The 15,272-nt window shown below is 40.7% G+C and overlaps 3 protein-coding genes across 6 annotated transcripts in view; all 3 read left to right on the top strand.

Annotated features, from left to right (window-relative positions):
• LOC129775770 (soluble guanylate cyclase 88E) overlaps positions 1–15,272 on the top strand; it is a 129,243-nt gene that overhangs the window by 2,741 nt on the left and 111,230 nt on the right. Inside the window, exons 2-3 of one of the 4 annotated variants that reach the window (XM_055780855.1) lie at positions 13,030–13,390; positions 13,459–13,526. The gene's annotated coding sequence lies outside the window, so the exon portion shown is untranslated. Of the gene's footprint in view, positions 1–8,845; positions 8,947–13,029; positions 13,527–15,272 lie in introns of those variants that run through there. The other 3 variants (XM_055780854.1, XM_055780853.1, XM_055780856.1) reach the window with 3 other exon arrangements.
• Positions 106–5,797, top strand: LOC129775772 (uncharacterized). The gene is made up of 2 exons (XM_055780857.1): positions 106–3,302; positions 3,412–5,797. Exon 2 carries the CDS (start codon positions 3,758–3,760, stop codon positions 5,795–5,797), a length of 2,040 nt encoding a protein of 679 aa, XP_055636832.1. The 5' UTR covers positions 106–3,302; positions 3,412–3,757.
• LOC129774054 (uncharacterized) lies at positions 5,888–9,083 on the top strand. Its single transcript, XM_055777751.1, has 2 exons — positions 5,888–8,516; positions 8,644–9,083. Exons 1-2 carry the CDS (start codon positions 5,888–5,890, stop codon positions 9,081–9,083), a joined length of 3,069 nt encoding a protein of 1,022 aa, XP_055633726.1.

The raw sequence follows: 15,272 nt of genomic DNA, 5'->3' as shown, positions 1-15,272 counted from the left end.
CGTAAGATTTAAAGAAAATTTGTTCCTATAAATTATCTTTCATCGCCATCCGAAACTAGTTAATTTTTTTGAATGCATACGTTAACACTAAATCGATGAAAAATGAATTGGAATTTTCGAGCATTCGGTAATTTGAAGAAAATTGTAGAATTTGAATCGTGCTTGTCAGGCGTAAATGCTCTGATTGAGCGAGTGATTTTCGGGAGTAAACAAAATCTAAACCACCGAAAAATCACAACTGAGTGCCGATACTCAGAAAGAAATAATACTGATCAGTTTAGACTCGCTAAACTATGGTTTATATTAACATAACGTATATACATAACGTTTTGTTTTTTGTGTCCCGCGTTAGACCTCTTCACTTTATCGTTATGATATGTCAAAATTCTACCGTCTATTGTAAAATACAGTGCTAATTTGTTCTAAACAACCGTCGGATGGTTTCACCATTCTAGCGAGACCGAAGACCTTATCAAAGCCTCTTGGTGAGGGTTTTTAATTTCTTCCTTTTGTTTTTCGATGCCAGGCGAATCAGCCGAAAATTTTAACTACATTTCGATAGTTCATTCAATTTCCTGACTAGGTTCCTTACGAATGCATTAATACATTTTATGAAAGACTATGCTAACAATTGTATAATATTATTTTATAATCCTGAACCGCTTGTTTACAAAATGTTCTGTATTGTAACATTGCAATATCTGCCATTTTAGTGACATTTCCTATTCCGCATATTGTAGCATTACTATTTTTATGAAGTTTGTACAAAGTTACAGCTTCCTTACCTTATTTATCCAGAAAATTGGACCAACTCTGTACAAGGAGGACCAACCTCAGATCATGTTTGAATGTTTTGATTGTGTATTGTAGTTTGAAAACAGAGCAAGAATATGATCGCTGCCCAAAACCCGACATCAAAATCGTCATCGGCTATTTAAACGATGACGGAAGAGTTCAGGCCGATAATTGCGCATCCGCGAACCGTTAACAATGGTCTTAGACTCATCGATTCCACTGCCTCCAAGAACATGGCCTTACGTAGCACCTTCTTCCAGCACAGAGCTTCTTCATCGTCCTCTCGAAAATCGCGGAAGTTCTTCAAGAAACTCAACGAATCCCAAAAAGAGTTTGTTGCGCGGGCCGAAACGTGTGGGAACAATGAAGGAGGCATCTTGATGAACGAAAGTGATGTGAACGAAAGGTGGCGCTACAAGCACTACAATGACCATTTACACAGCGTGCAGATAGGAGACTAAAATTGCATTGAAGATGACTACATCGGTATTGTGAACAACGTCGATAAACCGCCAGTTACGCTGAATGCAGTAAAAGGGGTCATTAACCAGCTAATGAACCAAAAAGCAGTTGGCCAGGATGGTCTTACAGCGGAAACTTAGCAATGTATGCACCGGTTGATAGTCAGTATCTTGGACACGGAAGCTACCGAAGGGGTGGGAAGAAGGGATAATCTACTGTAAATATAGGGGATTCTGTGCAATCGGAAAACTCAAAACAACATTCACATCCTTCAAAATGAATAGTAAGGATTACATACATGTTCTGGATACATCTCTCCTGCCGTTTTTGCGTAGATATCGTCGTAAAAAATCACATTCCAGCAAGACAATTCCGCTATTCATACCAACTAGGAAACTAAACAATGGTTTAAAGACCAAAAATTTGACTTATTGAACTGGCCGACACGCTCTTCAGCCTTGAATCCTGTTGAACATTTTTGGGGGATCCTAGTACGCAGAATCTACGCTGAGGGAAAGCAGTACACCACGGTTGATGAACTCAAGGTCGCAATTTCAGAGAAATGGGAAAATATCGAGAAATCCGTTCTGTAGAATTTGGTAAATAGTATGCCAACACGAATTTTACAGGTTATTAATCGAAATGGCAAGGTTACCAAGGTTAACATGTAAATCTGCCGATTTTTAAAAATTTTTCATTGATAATACTTTTGAATTTTGAAATGGTCGCATAGAATTAAACAAACGACTCTTTTGAACGAAATTGACGTTAAATATACTTTATTCAAGATGGTTGATTAGGCTTAAGAACGATGCGTGTAAGACTAAATTTACGCCATTTTGTGGTGGCGACAATTTTGGATTTACATTTTTCATAACTAACTGTGTTCTACTAGATAATCCCTTTTGTAGCCGTTTAGTATAAATTAAACACAAGAATACACAACACTTACATGCATTGAATTAAAACTTAAATCTAGAATTAAATAAGTAAAAATTATAACTGTTCTACATACAACGGTACACAAAATTGAGTATCTCTTGTCACTACACTACCACAAATAATAGTCATAACATAGATAACACAAACGAAAAGGAAACACTTAGAAAGGCATGCAGGAACAGACTGAAATGAAACATTGCTACTAATATACACCAATAAAATTGCCGGCCAAGCTAGTAGCCAACCGATCTTGGACAAATATAGAAGTGTTCAAACTTTGTACCACAGTCGTAAAATAAATTAAAGGCAATATTTTTTATACGAGAAAGGAAGTTTTTTCGGTAATTTACGGAATCTGGATTTTGTGATTCCGTACGTGAAATTAAGTGCAAAAGTTCTACGTATCAGATTTGGAGTTAGAAAGAAAACGGAGGGTTGTGAACGCGATAATTGGAGCGTGTAATTGCTGGATTGTGGATTCCTGCTTTCTCCCAGCCAACGAATCAAGGAGAAGGTAAACATTTTGTGGTGCCGTGACCAGGATCAGCGGCTGGAGAAGGTCATTGAAATCGGTGGGACATTGTTCGGAGGAATAATAGAGGCTGTAGGCCAACGGAGCAACGGATTTGCTGTTGTAAGGCTCATCGACTGGGGACTTCACTCTCTCCTGCAACAACGGAAAGCTTATACCATCATCATACGCTATTCGCCCTTCTGTCACACGGGAATAGTCGCGCAACAACGGATAGTAATCGTGATAGCAGTTGGAAAAAATAATACAAGGCCTATATTTCTCAGGCCACAGGTGAGTGGCTTTCCAATTTGTTCGCGCAAACTTTCTGGTGCTTTTGAGTTTTTTTTGTTGCATATAAACTTGAAACGATTGCCGCTTGTGACGTCACACGACTCCATATTGCAACACTCGATAAGTCGTTCACTTGGAGAGGTTCATGAAACATTAATCGACTGGTGGTATACATACATCGCATTAAAAGCTGTATTCTACAAATCGCTGGAAGGACTGCATATTTCGAAGCCGATATTTGGAGTTACATAAAGATTTCGTTCCTGGATATTCAAGGCTAATTGTGGACTGGCCTCAGGTGAGTGCCTGTCCAATCAATCACAAACTTTGAGTGGTGCTATATGGTATCTTCATTGAACATTTTTTCGGTACATCGTTGGCTACTATCGGAGGATCTTCGCATCCAGAACTAAGTCGGTCAGCAGCAATTCCTGCTGACACTACGTGGCGGTACGATTCGGACTGGGAGGACAATTGCATCTACCATTTACTGGAAACAACTTGGAGTTGGATTTGATCAACGGCGGGAAACAATATATTTTCTTGGATTGCGACAACAACTATTTCACGTTTAACTACTGCACACTACTGCTGCATTTATTTCAATACAAGGCCTTGTAGAGACAGGGCTCAGGTGAGTACCTGTCCAACGATTTACGTGGTAACTTGCAGTGCTTCTTGGTTGGTTTTCTTTCTATTTTTCGATCGTCATCGTTCATATTTCGGTTTGCTGTTCTGGTAGTGGTTGTGGTAATGACTGAGAAAAAAATAAAAGAAAGGGTCAAAAAGCGGGAGCGGATTATCGCTTCTTTAAAGCGACATGCTCAATTTCTAGAGGATTTTGATCCAAATACGCATACGGGGGAAGTCCAATCGAGGTTGGACAAAATTGAGGCAAAATTCGAAGAATTCGAGGAGGTGCAAGAGGATATCGCTGAGCTAGATGAAAGGGGTGCTTATGAGGAGGATTGCAATAAAGCTTATTCCGAATTCGAGAAGCTGTACTACGGGCTACGGGCTGCCTTGCAGGAAAAATTACCGAGGGAAACAGAGGTTCCAGATTTAAACAGTACTATCGGGAGGAATGGTCACACTGTAGGAGCACATACTGGAGTACGACTGCCGCAGATATCATTGCCAGAATTCAACGGCGACTACAAAGGGTGGTTGTCGTTCAAATCGACATACGTGTCGCTGATCCATGAGTCAGGGGAGCTCAGTGACGTTCAAAAGTTCCATTATGTCAAGTCAGCGTTGAAGGGGGAAGCAGCTAAACTCATCGAGTCACTCGCACTTACCAACGATAACTATCCCATCGCATGGGATACGATTACGAAGCGGTACTCTAATGAGTATCTGCTGAAGAAAAGGCATCTTCAAGCGCTAATGGAGTACCCAAAGGTAGAGAGGGGGTCGTCATCGGCAATTCATACATTGGTCGATGAATTCGAACAGCGGCTAAAGATCCTGAAACAACTAGGAGAGAAGACGGAACATTGGGGTGCAATGATAGTGCACTGGATGTGTTCCAAATTGGACATGAAGACGCTCCAGTTATGGGAGGATCACGCGGCTTCAACAAAGGATCCGTCATTCACGATACTGGTGAATTTCCTAGAGAAGCGAACAAGGGTATTGGAAGCGGTTTCATCGAACGTCGAATTGAAAGGTCATTCGCTGCAGAGGGTGGAAGTTAGACGTCAGAGAGTAGTAGCTCATTCCGCTACCGACAATGAGAAGAATGGTTCAGTCTGCTGTTGTTGTGGGGACTCGCACTACTTGGGTCGATGTGGCAAGTTCAGTAGAATGACACTGAAAGAAAAATTGCAGTTCGTGAACGGCAAACGGTTGTGTAGCAACTGCTTAAAGTCTGGGCATTGGGTGCGTGATTGCAGTTCAAAATTCAGTTGTCGAGACTGTGGAAAGAAACACAATTCACTGATCCATCCAGGATTTCCTACGAGCAGTGGTAGTATCGGTAACAATGTTAAACCGCTTGGCAAATCGGAGAATAAAAGAAACGACAATACGATAGCAACAAATTTAGCGACCAACGAGGATGAGTCTGAGAATGAGGAAGAGGGAATTGACGATCAAGGTACGGTTGGAGCATACAACGTAGGGACCAAAGGTGGTAATATCACTAGCGTATTTTTGTCTACCGTTGTTCTGGTCATACGGCATCAACACGGAGGGAAACATTTGGCCCGAGCATTGCTTGACAGCGGCTCGCAAGCAAACATTTTGAGTGAAAGACTCTGTCAGACACTCGGCCTAAAGCGACGCACGATAAACGTACCAATTAGCGGAATTGGTCATTCCGAAACACGAGCAAGATTCTTGGTGACCACAACTATCAGTTCTAGGGTACAGGATTTCTCAATGGGCATGGAATTTCTGGTTCTTCAGAAGGTTACGTCAGAACTGCCATCGGCACACATACCGGTGGCACATTGGAGGATTCCAAATGGAATTCAATTGGCTGATCCGAACTTCAATGTCAGTAATCGGATCGATATTTTGATTGGAGCGGAGCACTTCTATCGGTTCCTTTTCGAGAGTGGGATGAAACAGATTACATTAGGGCCAGGTTTGCCGATGCTTATAAACTCCGTATTCGGTTGGATTGTAACGGGAAAGGTTTCAGATGCGCAGAGTAAGGTGGTTAATTGCTGTTTAGCGACAGCATCGGATAATTTGGAGATCCAGCTACAGAAGTTTTGGGAAATCGAGAGCATCGAAGATCGAGTGGCTTGGTCAAAAGAGGAGCAAGACAGCGAAGATCATTTTTGAACAACATTCAGTCGCACAAGGGACGGTCGGTACGTCGTACGTTTACCGAAGCAGGTCAATTTTGATCAACTTTTGGGTAACTCTCGCACTATGGCACTATCACGATTCAACAGGTTAGAAAAGCAATTGGAACGGAATCCGGAAATGCGTTTGCAGTACAATGCATTTATGCAAGATTATTTGGATCTCGGACACATGAGAGAGATAACTGAAGAGGAGATCCATGAGGAGACAGCGGCAACGAGTGCTAAAAGGGTATATTACCCACCGCACCATGCGGTATTTAAAGATTCCAGCACTACGACAAAGGTGCGCGTCGTATTTGATGGTTCGGCCAGCACGGATAGTGGTTATTCCCTGAACGACGCCCTTCTAAAGGGTCCTATAATTCAGGATGTGCTCCTCAGCCTGCTCCTTCGGTTTCGTAAATATGAAGTAGCACTTGTTGGTGACACGGAAAAAATGTACCGGCAAGTGCGTGTACACAATGATGACACCGGATTACAGCGCATCTTCTTCCGGTTCTCACCGGATGAACCTATACGAGTTTTTGAGTTGACAACGGTAACTTATGGGTTGACGCCCTCGTCATTTTTAGCGATTCGCGCTCTTCATCAACTTGCGGCGGATGAAGGAGCAAGATACCCAGAAGCTGCTAAAGCTATAATAAGAGATTTTTACGTGGATGATTATATTGGTGGAGCATCCAGCGTAGATGAAGCCATTCAGCTTCAAAATGACCTTGATACACTGATGAAAAAAGGCGGTTTCACCTTACGCAAATGGTGTTCCAATAAGCCAGAAGTTCTAGCTGGCATCTCGGTCGAACATCTTGGGACTAATTTATCAGTTTCATTCGATATAAGTCCCGAGGAAAAGGTGAAAGCTCTGGGAATCACCTGGGAACCTGGGACGGACCAATTAAGGTTCTACTATTGCATCACAGCAAGCGAGCAGGCATGGACGAGAAGGAACATTCTATCGTCTATAGCCAAGCTTTTTGACCCGTTGGGACTTATCTCACCGGTGATTATTGTGGCAAAAATGCTGATGCAAGAGCTCGCTCTGCACAACTCAGGATGGGACTTGCCTGTTCCTGTCGACATTGAAAGAAAGTGGAAGACGTTCCACTCCCAATTGGACAAAATTTCGGAGTTAAGGATTAATCGTTTCGCATTCGTATTCAAATGGGTTGATATTCAGTTTCATAGTTTTGCTGATGCTTCTACCCTAGCCTACGGTACGTGTTTATACGTACGGACGACAGATGAAGCCGGGAACGTTAGAATTGAATTGTTATCGTCCAAATCACGTGTCGCTCCGCTGAAACGACTGACGTTACCTCGTCTTGAACTTTGCGCCGCCAAAGAGGCTGCTCTGTTGCATTCGAAGGTAACTAAGGCTCTCTCATTGGAAAACGTACGCACGGTATTCTGGTCCGACAGTACAATTGTGCTACATTGGCTGAGAACTCCACCAAACTCATTACAAACGTTTGTGGCTAACAGAGTATCAATGATTCAAACCTACACCTACTCCCATTCTTGGCGACATGTAGCAGGAAAAGAAAACCCGGCTGACTTGGTATCGCGTGGAATGACTATCGACGATTTTCTGCAAAGCCAGTTGTGGAAGAATGGACCCCCATGGTTGCGAAATAACACAGACGTGTGGCCTAACTCAGCCGAAGACCACAACATTCCTGATGAACAGTTGGAACTTCGTAAGGTTGTTCACAAGGTCACAGTGGAAGAACCACCTGATGAGCTGTTCAGATTACGATCTTCATTACCTCCTCTACTACGAATTGTTGCTTATTGTCTTCGTTTTGCTAATCATTGTCGAAACCCGAACGATAGAAAGGATTCAATTATTTTGTTTCCTGATGAACTACAATTAGCGAAGATGGCGCTAACCCGCATCGCACAAGCCGAACGATTTCCAGACGAGATCAAATCTCTGCAACTACAACAACGAGTTGACCGGAAATCAAACCTCAAGAGATTATTTCCATTTCTCGACAATTACGGAATCCTCAGAGTTGGTGGACGTCTTCGTTTCTCTAATGAAAGTTATACGGCCAAGCATCCCGCTGTTTTACCGTATCATCATCCTTTCACGGATATGGTTATACAGTTCTTCCATTACCAAAACTTTCATAGCGGTCCACAGCTAACATTATCCGAAATACGTCAAGAGTTTTGGCCCGTACATGGTAAGCGTGTCGTCAACGTCGTCCTTCGAAAATGCATTCGCTGTTTCCGAACTAATCCAACGCCCATCCAGCAACCCATGGGACAGCTACCCGTTGGTCGCGTACGCCCAGGACGACCTTTCTTGATAACTGGCGTTGATTACTGTGGACCGTTTTATTTGAAGCCAGCACGTCGAAACGCAGCTCCAACAAAAGTATATATTGCGGTGTTCGTCTGCTTCACAACAAAGGCAATGCACCTTGAGATTGCTAGTGACTTGTCTACCAAAAGTTTCATTTCGATCTTGCGCCGATTCATCGGCTACCGTGGAATGCCAGCCGAGATACATTCTGACAACGCCAAGAATTTCTCTGGAGCCCGTAATGAACTTAAAGAGCTACACGAAATGCTGAATAACCAGACTAGCTGTAATGCCATCTGCAACGAACTTTCTCAGAAAGGAATTGAGTGGAAGTTTATCCCACCTCGCGCTCCCAACTTCGGAGGATTATGGGAGATCTGCCGTTCGCTCCGTGAAAACTGCGTTGAAGAAAGAGATCGGTCTTCAACAGCTCAGTTACGATCACTTTACCACCCTCCTAGTTTAGATAACCGCTACTTTAAACTCACGGTCTTTGTCGCCCCTATCAGATGACCCCACGGAATTTGAAGCGCTAACCCCCGCGCATTTCCTGATTGGCTCAGCCATGAAAGCTTTGCCCGACCCCAATTTCATTTCAAAACCCACAAACCGGCTTGACCACTACCAGCAAACTCAGCAAATGTTCCAGCGTTATTGGCAACGATGGAGCAAGCAATACCTCACGCAGCTGCAAGTGGCAACGAAGAACCTGCCAATGAACACCATCCAAATCGGAAGTATTGCCGTGCTACGAGAGGACAACCTGCCACCGCTTTGTTGGCCTCTAGCGAGGATCATTGGATTACATCCAGGTTTGGACGGAGTCGTTCGAGTGGTGACGGTGAAAACGGCCACCGGAGTATACAAACGTGCAGTCAATCGCATCTGTCCACTGCCTTTCGATGAGTATCAACGAACAAAGACGTCTACGGAACTGCCAACTATTTGAATTTGTAGAAATTAGGAACTGATGAACAGTGCAAATGAAATGTAATTATTGAAGCTAGTTCAAGGGGGCCGGTAATGTAGCCGTTTAGTATAAATTAAACACAAGAATACACAACACTTACATGCATTGAATTAAAACTTAAATCTAGAATTAAATAAGTAAAAATTATAACTGTTCTACATACAACGGTACACAAAATTGAGTATCTCTTGTCACTACACTACCACAAATAATAGTCATAACATAGATAACACAAACGAAAAGGAAACACTTAGAAAGGCATGCAGGAACAGACTGAAATGAAACATTGCTACTAATATACACCAATAAAATTGCCGGCCAAGCTAGTAGCCAACCGATCTTGGACAAATATAGAAGTGTTCAAACTTTGTACCACAGTCGTAAAATAAATTAAAGGCAATATTTTTTATACGAGAAAGGAAGTTTTTTCGGTAATTTACGGAATCTGGATTTTGTGATTCCGTACGTGAAATTAAGTGCAAAAGTTCTACGTATCAGATTTGGAGTTAGAAAGAAAACGGAGGGTTGTGAACGCGATAATTGGAGCGTGTAATTGCTGGATTGTGGATTCCTGCTTTCTCCCAGCCAACGAATCAAGGAGAAGGTAAACACCTTTCATTTGATATACATATTGATGGGGTTCTGTGAAAATACGGATTACATCATTTTGTAGTGGCCGCCATCTTGGATTTACTTCTTCTTCTTCAATGGCACTAACGTTCCTAGAGGAACTTTGCCGTCTCAACGTAGTATTACTTGCGTAATTTTTATTAGTACTTAGTTGAGATTTCTATGCCAAATAACACGCCTTGAATGCATTCTGAGTGGCAAGCTCTAGAATACGCGTGATCACAGTGCAAGTCGGAGGAAATTCTTGGATTTACATTTTCATAAATAACTGTGTTCTACTAGTCAAGCTAGTTAAGCCCATATTGATTTTTTTTTATCTGCATTATAGTGATTTTCAACTTATTTGGCTGGTTCGTCGGGAGTGTGAATTGAACTCGTGACCTTCAGCGTGAGAGGCATGGATGTTACCACTACGCCAGATCGCCTCCCATATATTGATTATTCAATATTATACAATTATTATATAATATTACACAACAAATTATTATACAAATTATTACAATTCGGATAATCGAGTCCGACCTGTATTTTATAAAGCTAACTATCGTACAATCGAAAAATGTCAAGCATTATCAAAACGAAAATTCCCTTGTTCTGATTGGGCGATAGACGCAATCAATCTTTGCTCACTCAATTGCTCTTTCAATATGAATATGGGACTGTGCAACGGAATATGCATTCGGTGCTGCGTTGTATCCCACGTTTCGATTGGTCCAATTTGCGCCCCCCCCCCAGTTCCGCTGTCTAAAAGAAGCGAGAGGCGATTAACACGTTGAGTGCCATGTCAGTCACCGGTGACTGACACCGAGCTTTCCGTTCAGGCCGTATAAAACATTATAATAAAGGTAAAAATAGATTTTTTTTCCAGAAAACTTTAATGATTTTTATTAACACGTCGAGTGCCAGTCATCGATGACTGACGCCGAGCTTTCCGTTCAGATCGTGACTGATACCGAGCATTCCGTTCAGGTTGTGTTAGTCACCGGTGACTGACAGTATAAAATATGATAATAAAGTTAAAAATAGATTTTTTTTTCTCAGAAAACTTTAATGATTTTTATTAACACGTTGAGTGCCATGTCAGTCATCGGTGACTGACATCGAGCTTTCCGTTCAGGTCGTAACTGACATGGCACTCAACGTGTTAAATAAACATTTCCATCGAGTAAATTAAATTTGCCTATATTGCGCTTCGCATTTGCTGTACCCGATACTGGCGCGCGCGCGGCCTGACGGGAAAGTGGTTATAAAACTGCGTGGCACTCAACGTGTTAATTACCGTGAACAATTATAAAAACCGTGCCCAGCGATTTCAGTGTTCCAGTGTTACCCTGCGAAATGCAGTGTACATAATATGATTCTGAATATATTGGTTGCTTCACGAAATTACAACTTCAAAGCTGGAACAAATTATTTAAGTCTTCAAATATTAAAATTAATCGCCAAATCGTTTTTTCGCCCATCATTCAAGAATGAATTTTAGCTGTCTTATTCGTTGTGTTATTTGCCCAATTTAAATTCGCGTTGACGCATTTAAGCTATCCTTCTGCCATCATCGCTCGATTTACCACTGGTGGAACAAACAATAATACCCCACAATTAAACTAGGCTGTTCTTTTCAGTGATCTGCTTCTTAACCCCTTGCTGTACGATTTAATTTCCAACAGCACGTTCCGCTTCTCTGCTGAACGTGTTCATTGCCACGTTTATTGAATTAAAAATATTTAATTTTTTTGGGTTCATTTAAAATTTTAGAAAAAATAACGGAAAATTGATAATTTTCAGTTGTATTTTATCGTTGAACCGGCGCTTCACGATGCTACGAACGTCCCCGAATGTTGGACGCTCGATGGTACGACGTAGCGTGTAGTCGATGGACGAGCTACGAACTCCAAATGTCGAGCGTCGAATATTCTCGTCGAAGGATTTTTGTCATTCACTCGATTCGACACTCGATGACATTCGATACACTGGTACATAATTCGTCCGAATTCATCTTTGACAGATTGATTTGTTTACAAGTTGTAGATAAATAAATTATGAAATTGATTCGTGAAATTCAGAATATGCGGCAAAATATTGCAGTTTAATAATGTTGATTTTAAGAATTTGTATTTTACAGCTCGATATCAGTATAGTTGCTACGGCAACAATTTCAATACTCGCATCGTCATCCAATTTCCAAACGTTTTCGATGGTAAATAAAAACGGTATACATTCGATCCAAATACTCGCCGATTGTTTGGACCGAATGCATTGGTTCACCATGTAACAGCACATTCATCACAACATTTGTCGATTCATTGAGTCACATGTTTGAGTCCAACATTCGAGTCGAAACATTGGACGAATCGTGTAGCGCTGGCTTTAGAAGCATTCCCACGAACATCATACGCCTGAAGATATGTATTTTTTCACATCGATGAATAACGAATGAGATTCGATGTTGTACGTTCTGGCAAAGTCTAATAGCCACGAGTGTGGTTCGACGTTATAGTGAAGGAGTTAAGTGAACGACTCTGGGTTCAATCCCAGGACTCTCTATTGATTGATCTTCTTATGAGACCTTTCAAGGCTTGGAGCAAATTAATTTTGTAGTTGAAAGTCTCTATAATAGAAATAAAAATCAATAAATAGTCGAAGAGTAAAAAATTGTTTACAATTGTATGCAATTTTTATGCTGTTCAGCTCAGTAGAATTCAAGTCTATTAGAATCATTCTCCATTTTAAATTTCCCCCTTCTTTCCAATGGAGAAGTATGGTGTTTCAAAGTATTCTTTTTCAAAACTCTACCCTCTCATATATGAATTTCCACGTTGATCAGTTCAGTACAACTATTTGTTCAGTATTTCAAGAATTACCGGTTATGCCGCCCCTAACGGTATATTTTACTGTGGCGCCAATTAGTGGCTAATTTTAGCGCAGTCTGTCGAATGGATACTGATTGCTAATAATTGAGTACCCATCGTACATAAAGTGTACATGAACTGCGAACAGTGTGAGAGCGGCTTGAGTGCTCCGTATTCAGACTGTATGTCAACAAAACCCATCGCTCGTGGTGTGAAATCATATATCGTCCACATATTCGTCCACTAACGAGCATAGATTGCTGGGTGGTGAGGGTGTTGTTCCCAATTAGAGAGTGAGACACAACTCACTCGTTTCTTCGGACGCAGAGAGCAGCGCATCCGAAAGAGCGAAACCTTACCGCCACAGAGTGTCTTCGATCATCAAGTGCTTACTTGCCTGCGCCTTTATTCTATTATTTTAATGAATTCGCGTTTTTCTCGGCCAGCACGCGACTCCTTGGGTTCTGTGGAGTCGGAGCTAGTTTTCGCCGCTACAGGAGGATGACACTTTGGACGTTGCCATCAGTCTACGCTAGTTTCTCGTGCAGTTCGGCTGGAGGTCCTCTCGAAGGAAGTGGACAGTAGCGGCGCGATTTGTTGGCAGATAATTTTTAGTTAGTGCATTCTATTGTGTTCCCGCAGCGGCTACTAACTGATTGATGATGATAAGAACACCGAGGTAATGAGTGGAAAAAATAATCTTCAGTGCAGTACGTTAGAAAACAGCAAATGACGGTGTTTGTGAATGTTTAAGCATCAATCGTAGTGCCTTGGAGAATACGAAAACAGAGAAGCAGTTCAGCAAATGTAATTATACGAAGTGTTAATCATTATTGAGTGAATTTGGTTATAACGCGGAGATTACTTGATTATAGTGAACTAAATCTGGAAATTTGTTACTTTCTATGCAGTTCTGAACGGGCCTATCTGATCAATTGTTGCGGTATGTATTTCATGCTGGAACCATTAGTTTTTTAAGTTTTCAAGTAAATATGAATGTTGTATCTGTCCGTGCATTAAATGATTTCTTTAGTTTTATCAAGATGCTATAACTAATATTAAGCGTTTTATCTCTTAGTTATGTAAAACTTGAATTTTATTCATGTAAACACAAAATTCATCAAAACTGAGAATAAAAAAAAATTGGATATTGTTAATATATTGGATACATTGGGACAGAATGAATATTAATATTCCGCATTTCGCATCATATGTGTTTGTTAAACCTGGATTGTATAATTTTTTGCGACTATTCAGGTGTGTTATGAAAATATAAAACATATATACCAGAATACGTTTGGAAGTTCAATTCAAAACTAAAAACACTGCTAGTGTAGGTCATATTCTCTGCTCGTTTTATATGCTGGATACTGTGATATTATTCGTTTGTCTCCATATCACACGCTATTCAAATGGGGAACAGAGATTTCTCCGTGTCAGTAACTTTAGATATTTCGGGGAGAACGGTGTTCTGAGGGTGGCCAAAAATACATTATTGAGAAAAAATCATTTACATAATTTAACCTTTATTTCTCTTGAAAATAACTGAAAAAATAACATTCTATGTAATAAAACAATTTTACAGATGGCAATGCATTTTGTCTTAACGGACGATTTTTCGTTGTTCTAGCACATATATTCAGCTGCATATTGGCGCTTATAGACGAAGTCGGAACTGTATTCACTTCTCGAAAAATGCGTTTATCCGTTTATCGTGAAATTGTTTCTTCCTCCTTCTGGTTTGCACATTTAATAATGATTTTAAAATGTTTTGTTTTATTAGAAACTAGCTGTACCCTGCCACCCTTTACTGTGGCAAATTGTGGTTGCATGGTTGAGTTGAATTACCTATTTTTTATGTTGTAACCAGGGTTGCCAACTATAATTTGAAAAAAAAATCAGGAAGAATGAAAATAAAAATCAGGATAAATCAGGATAGCTCATATTGGGTTGTCCGAAAAGTTGATGTCTATTTTTGGGAAAACAAAAACATCTTTTGCCATCTTTCACACAGCTTAAATATTCTATCCTCCCAGAACATGTTTGCTTCCTCGTCGAAAGCTACTTCGAGCCATACATGTCCAAATCCCACCAGAAACAGAGTATATCTTCCTTCGGGCGAAGACTGGATATGTAAAAGAATTAATGAGCATGGTATAAATCCTCGCATAAGCGGAAATGCCAGTGTTTCGCCTGATATTTTGATCGTTTATATTTTTTTCAGAAAAACCTACAGCATCACTACAGTCAATTGCAGAAAAATCAATATTCACATTTTCACTGAATTCATCATCCAAGCTTTGGAATAAATCTTTTCTCAACAAATGAGGGAAGCATATCAGCAGTGGAAAGCTTGTTGAATTTTTCCTAATTTTTTGGATATTTAGTACGGTTATAGATATATTCACCACAGTCTCATCATTAAAGTTTATTTTACTCTGAATCAGACGAACAAATCACATATAAAATCTTTTTATATAAACTGTGGAATCAAAAATTTTCTCTTGAGTAATTTTACACCCTGAAATGCATTCCTACATTAATAACCCTGGGGATACTTCTACATACACATTATCTTCAATAAAGCAAACTTAATCTCGGTGTAATTTCGTAAATTCGTCAGACAATCTGGTTTCATGAAATTTCCTAGCACTGCTTTGGGAAGCCACGAAACAATTGAGGGTAGAGA

This window comes from Toxorhynchites rutilus, chromosome 3 (genome assembly GCF_029784135.1).
Source record: "Toxorhynchites rutilus septentrionalis strain SRP chromosome 3, ASM2978413v1, whole genome shotgun sequence".
Lineage (NCBI taxonomy): Eukaryota > Metazoa > Arthropoda > Insecta > Diptera > Culicidae > Toxorhynchites > Toxorhynchites rutilus.
This window is presented reverse-complemented; position numbering and strand designations above follow the sequence as displayed.

What these genes read in the sequence shown, in the direction of transcription:
- LOC129775772 (XM_055780857.1), top strand. Translation starts at nt 3,758, where the DNA reads ATGACTGAGAAAAAAATAAAAGAAAGGGTCAAAAAGCGGGAGCGGATT.
- LOC129774054 (XM_055777751.1), top strand. Translation starts at nt 5,888, where the DNA reads ATGGCACTATCACGATTCAACAGGTTAGAAAAGCAATTGGAACGGAAT. An exon ending in AGGATTATGGGAGATCTGCC is followed by an intron (nt 8,517 to 8,643) that starts GTTCGCTCCGTG and finishes CGCCCCTATCAG; the next exon opens with ATGACCCCACGGAATTTGAA.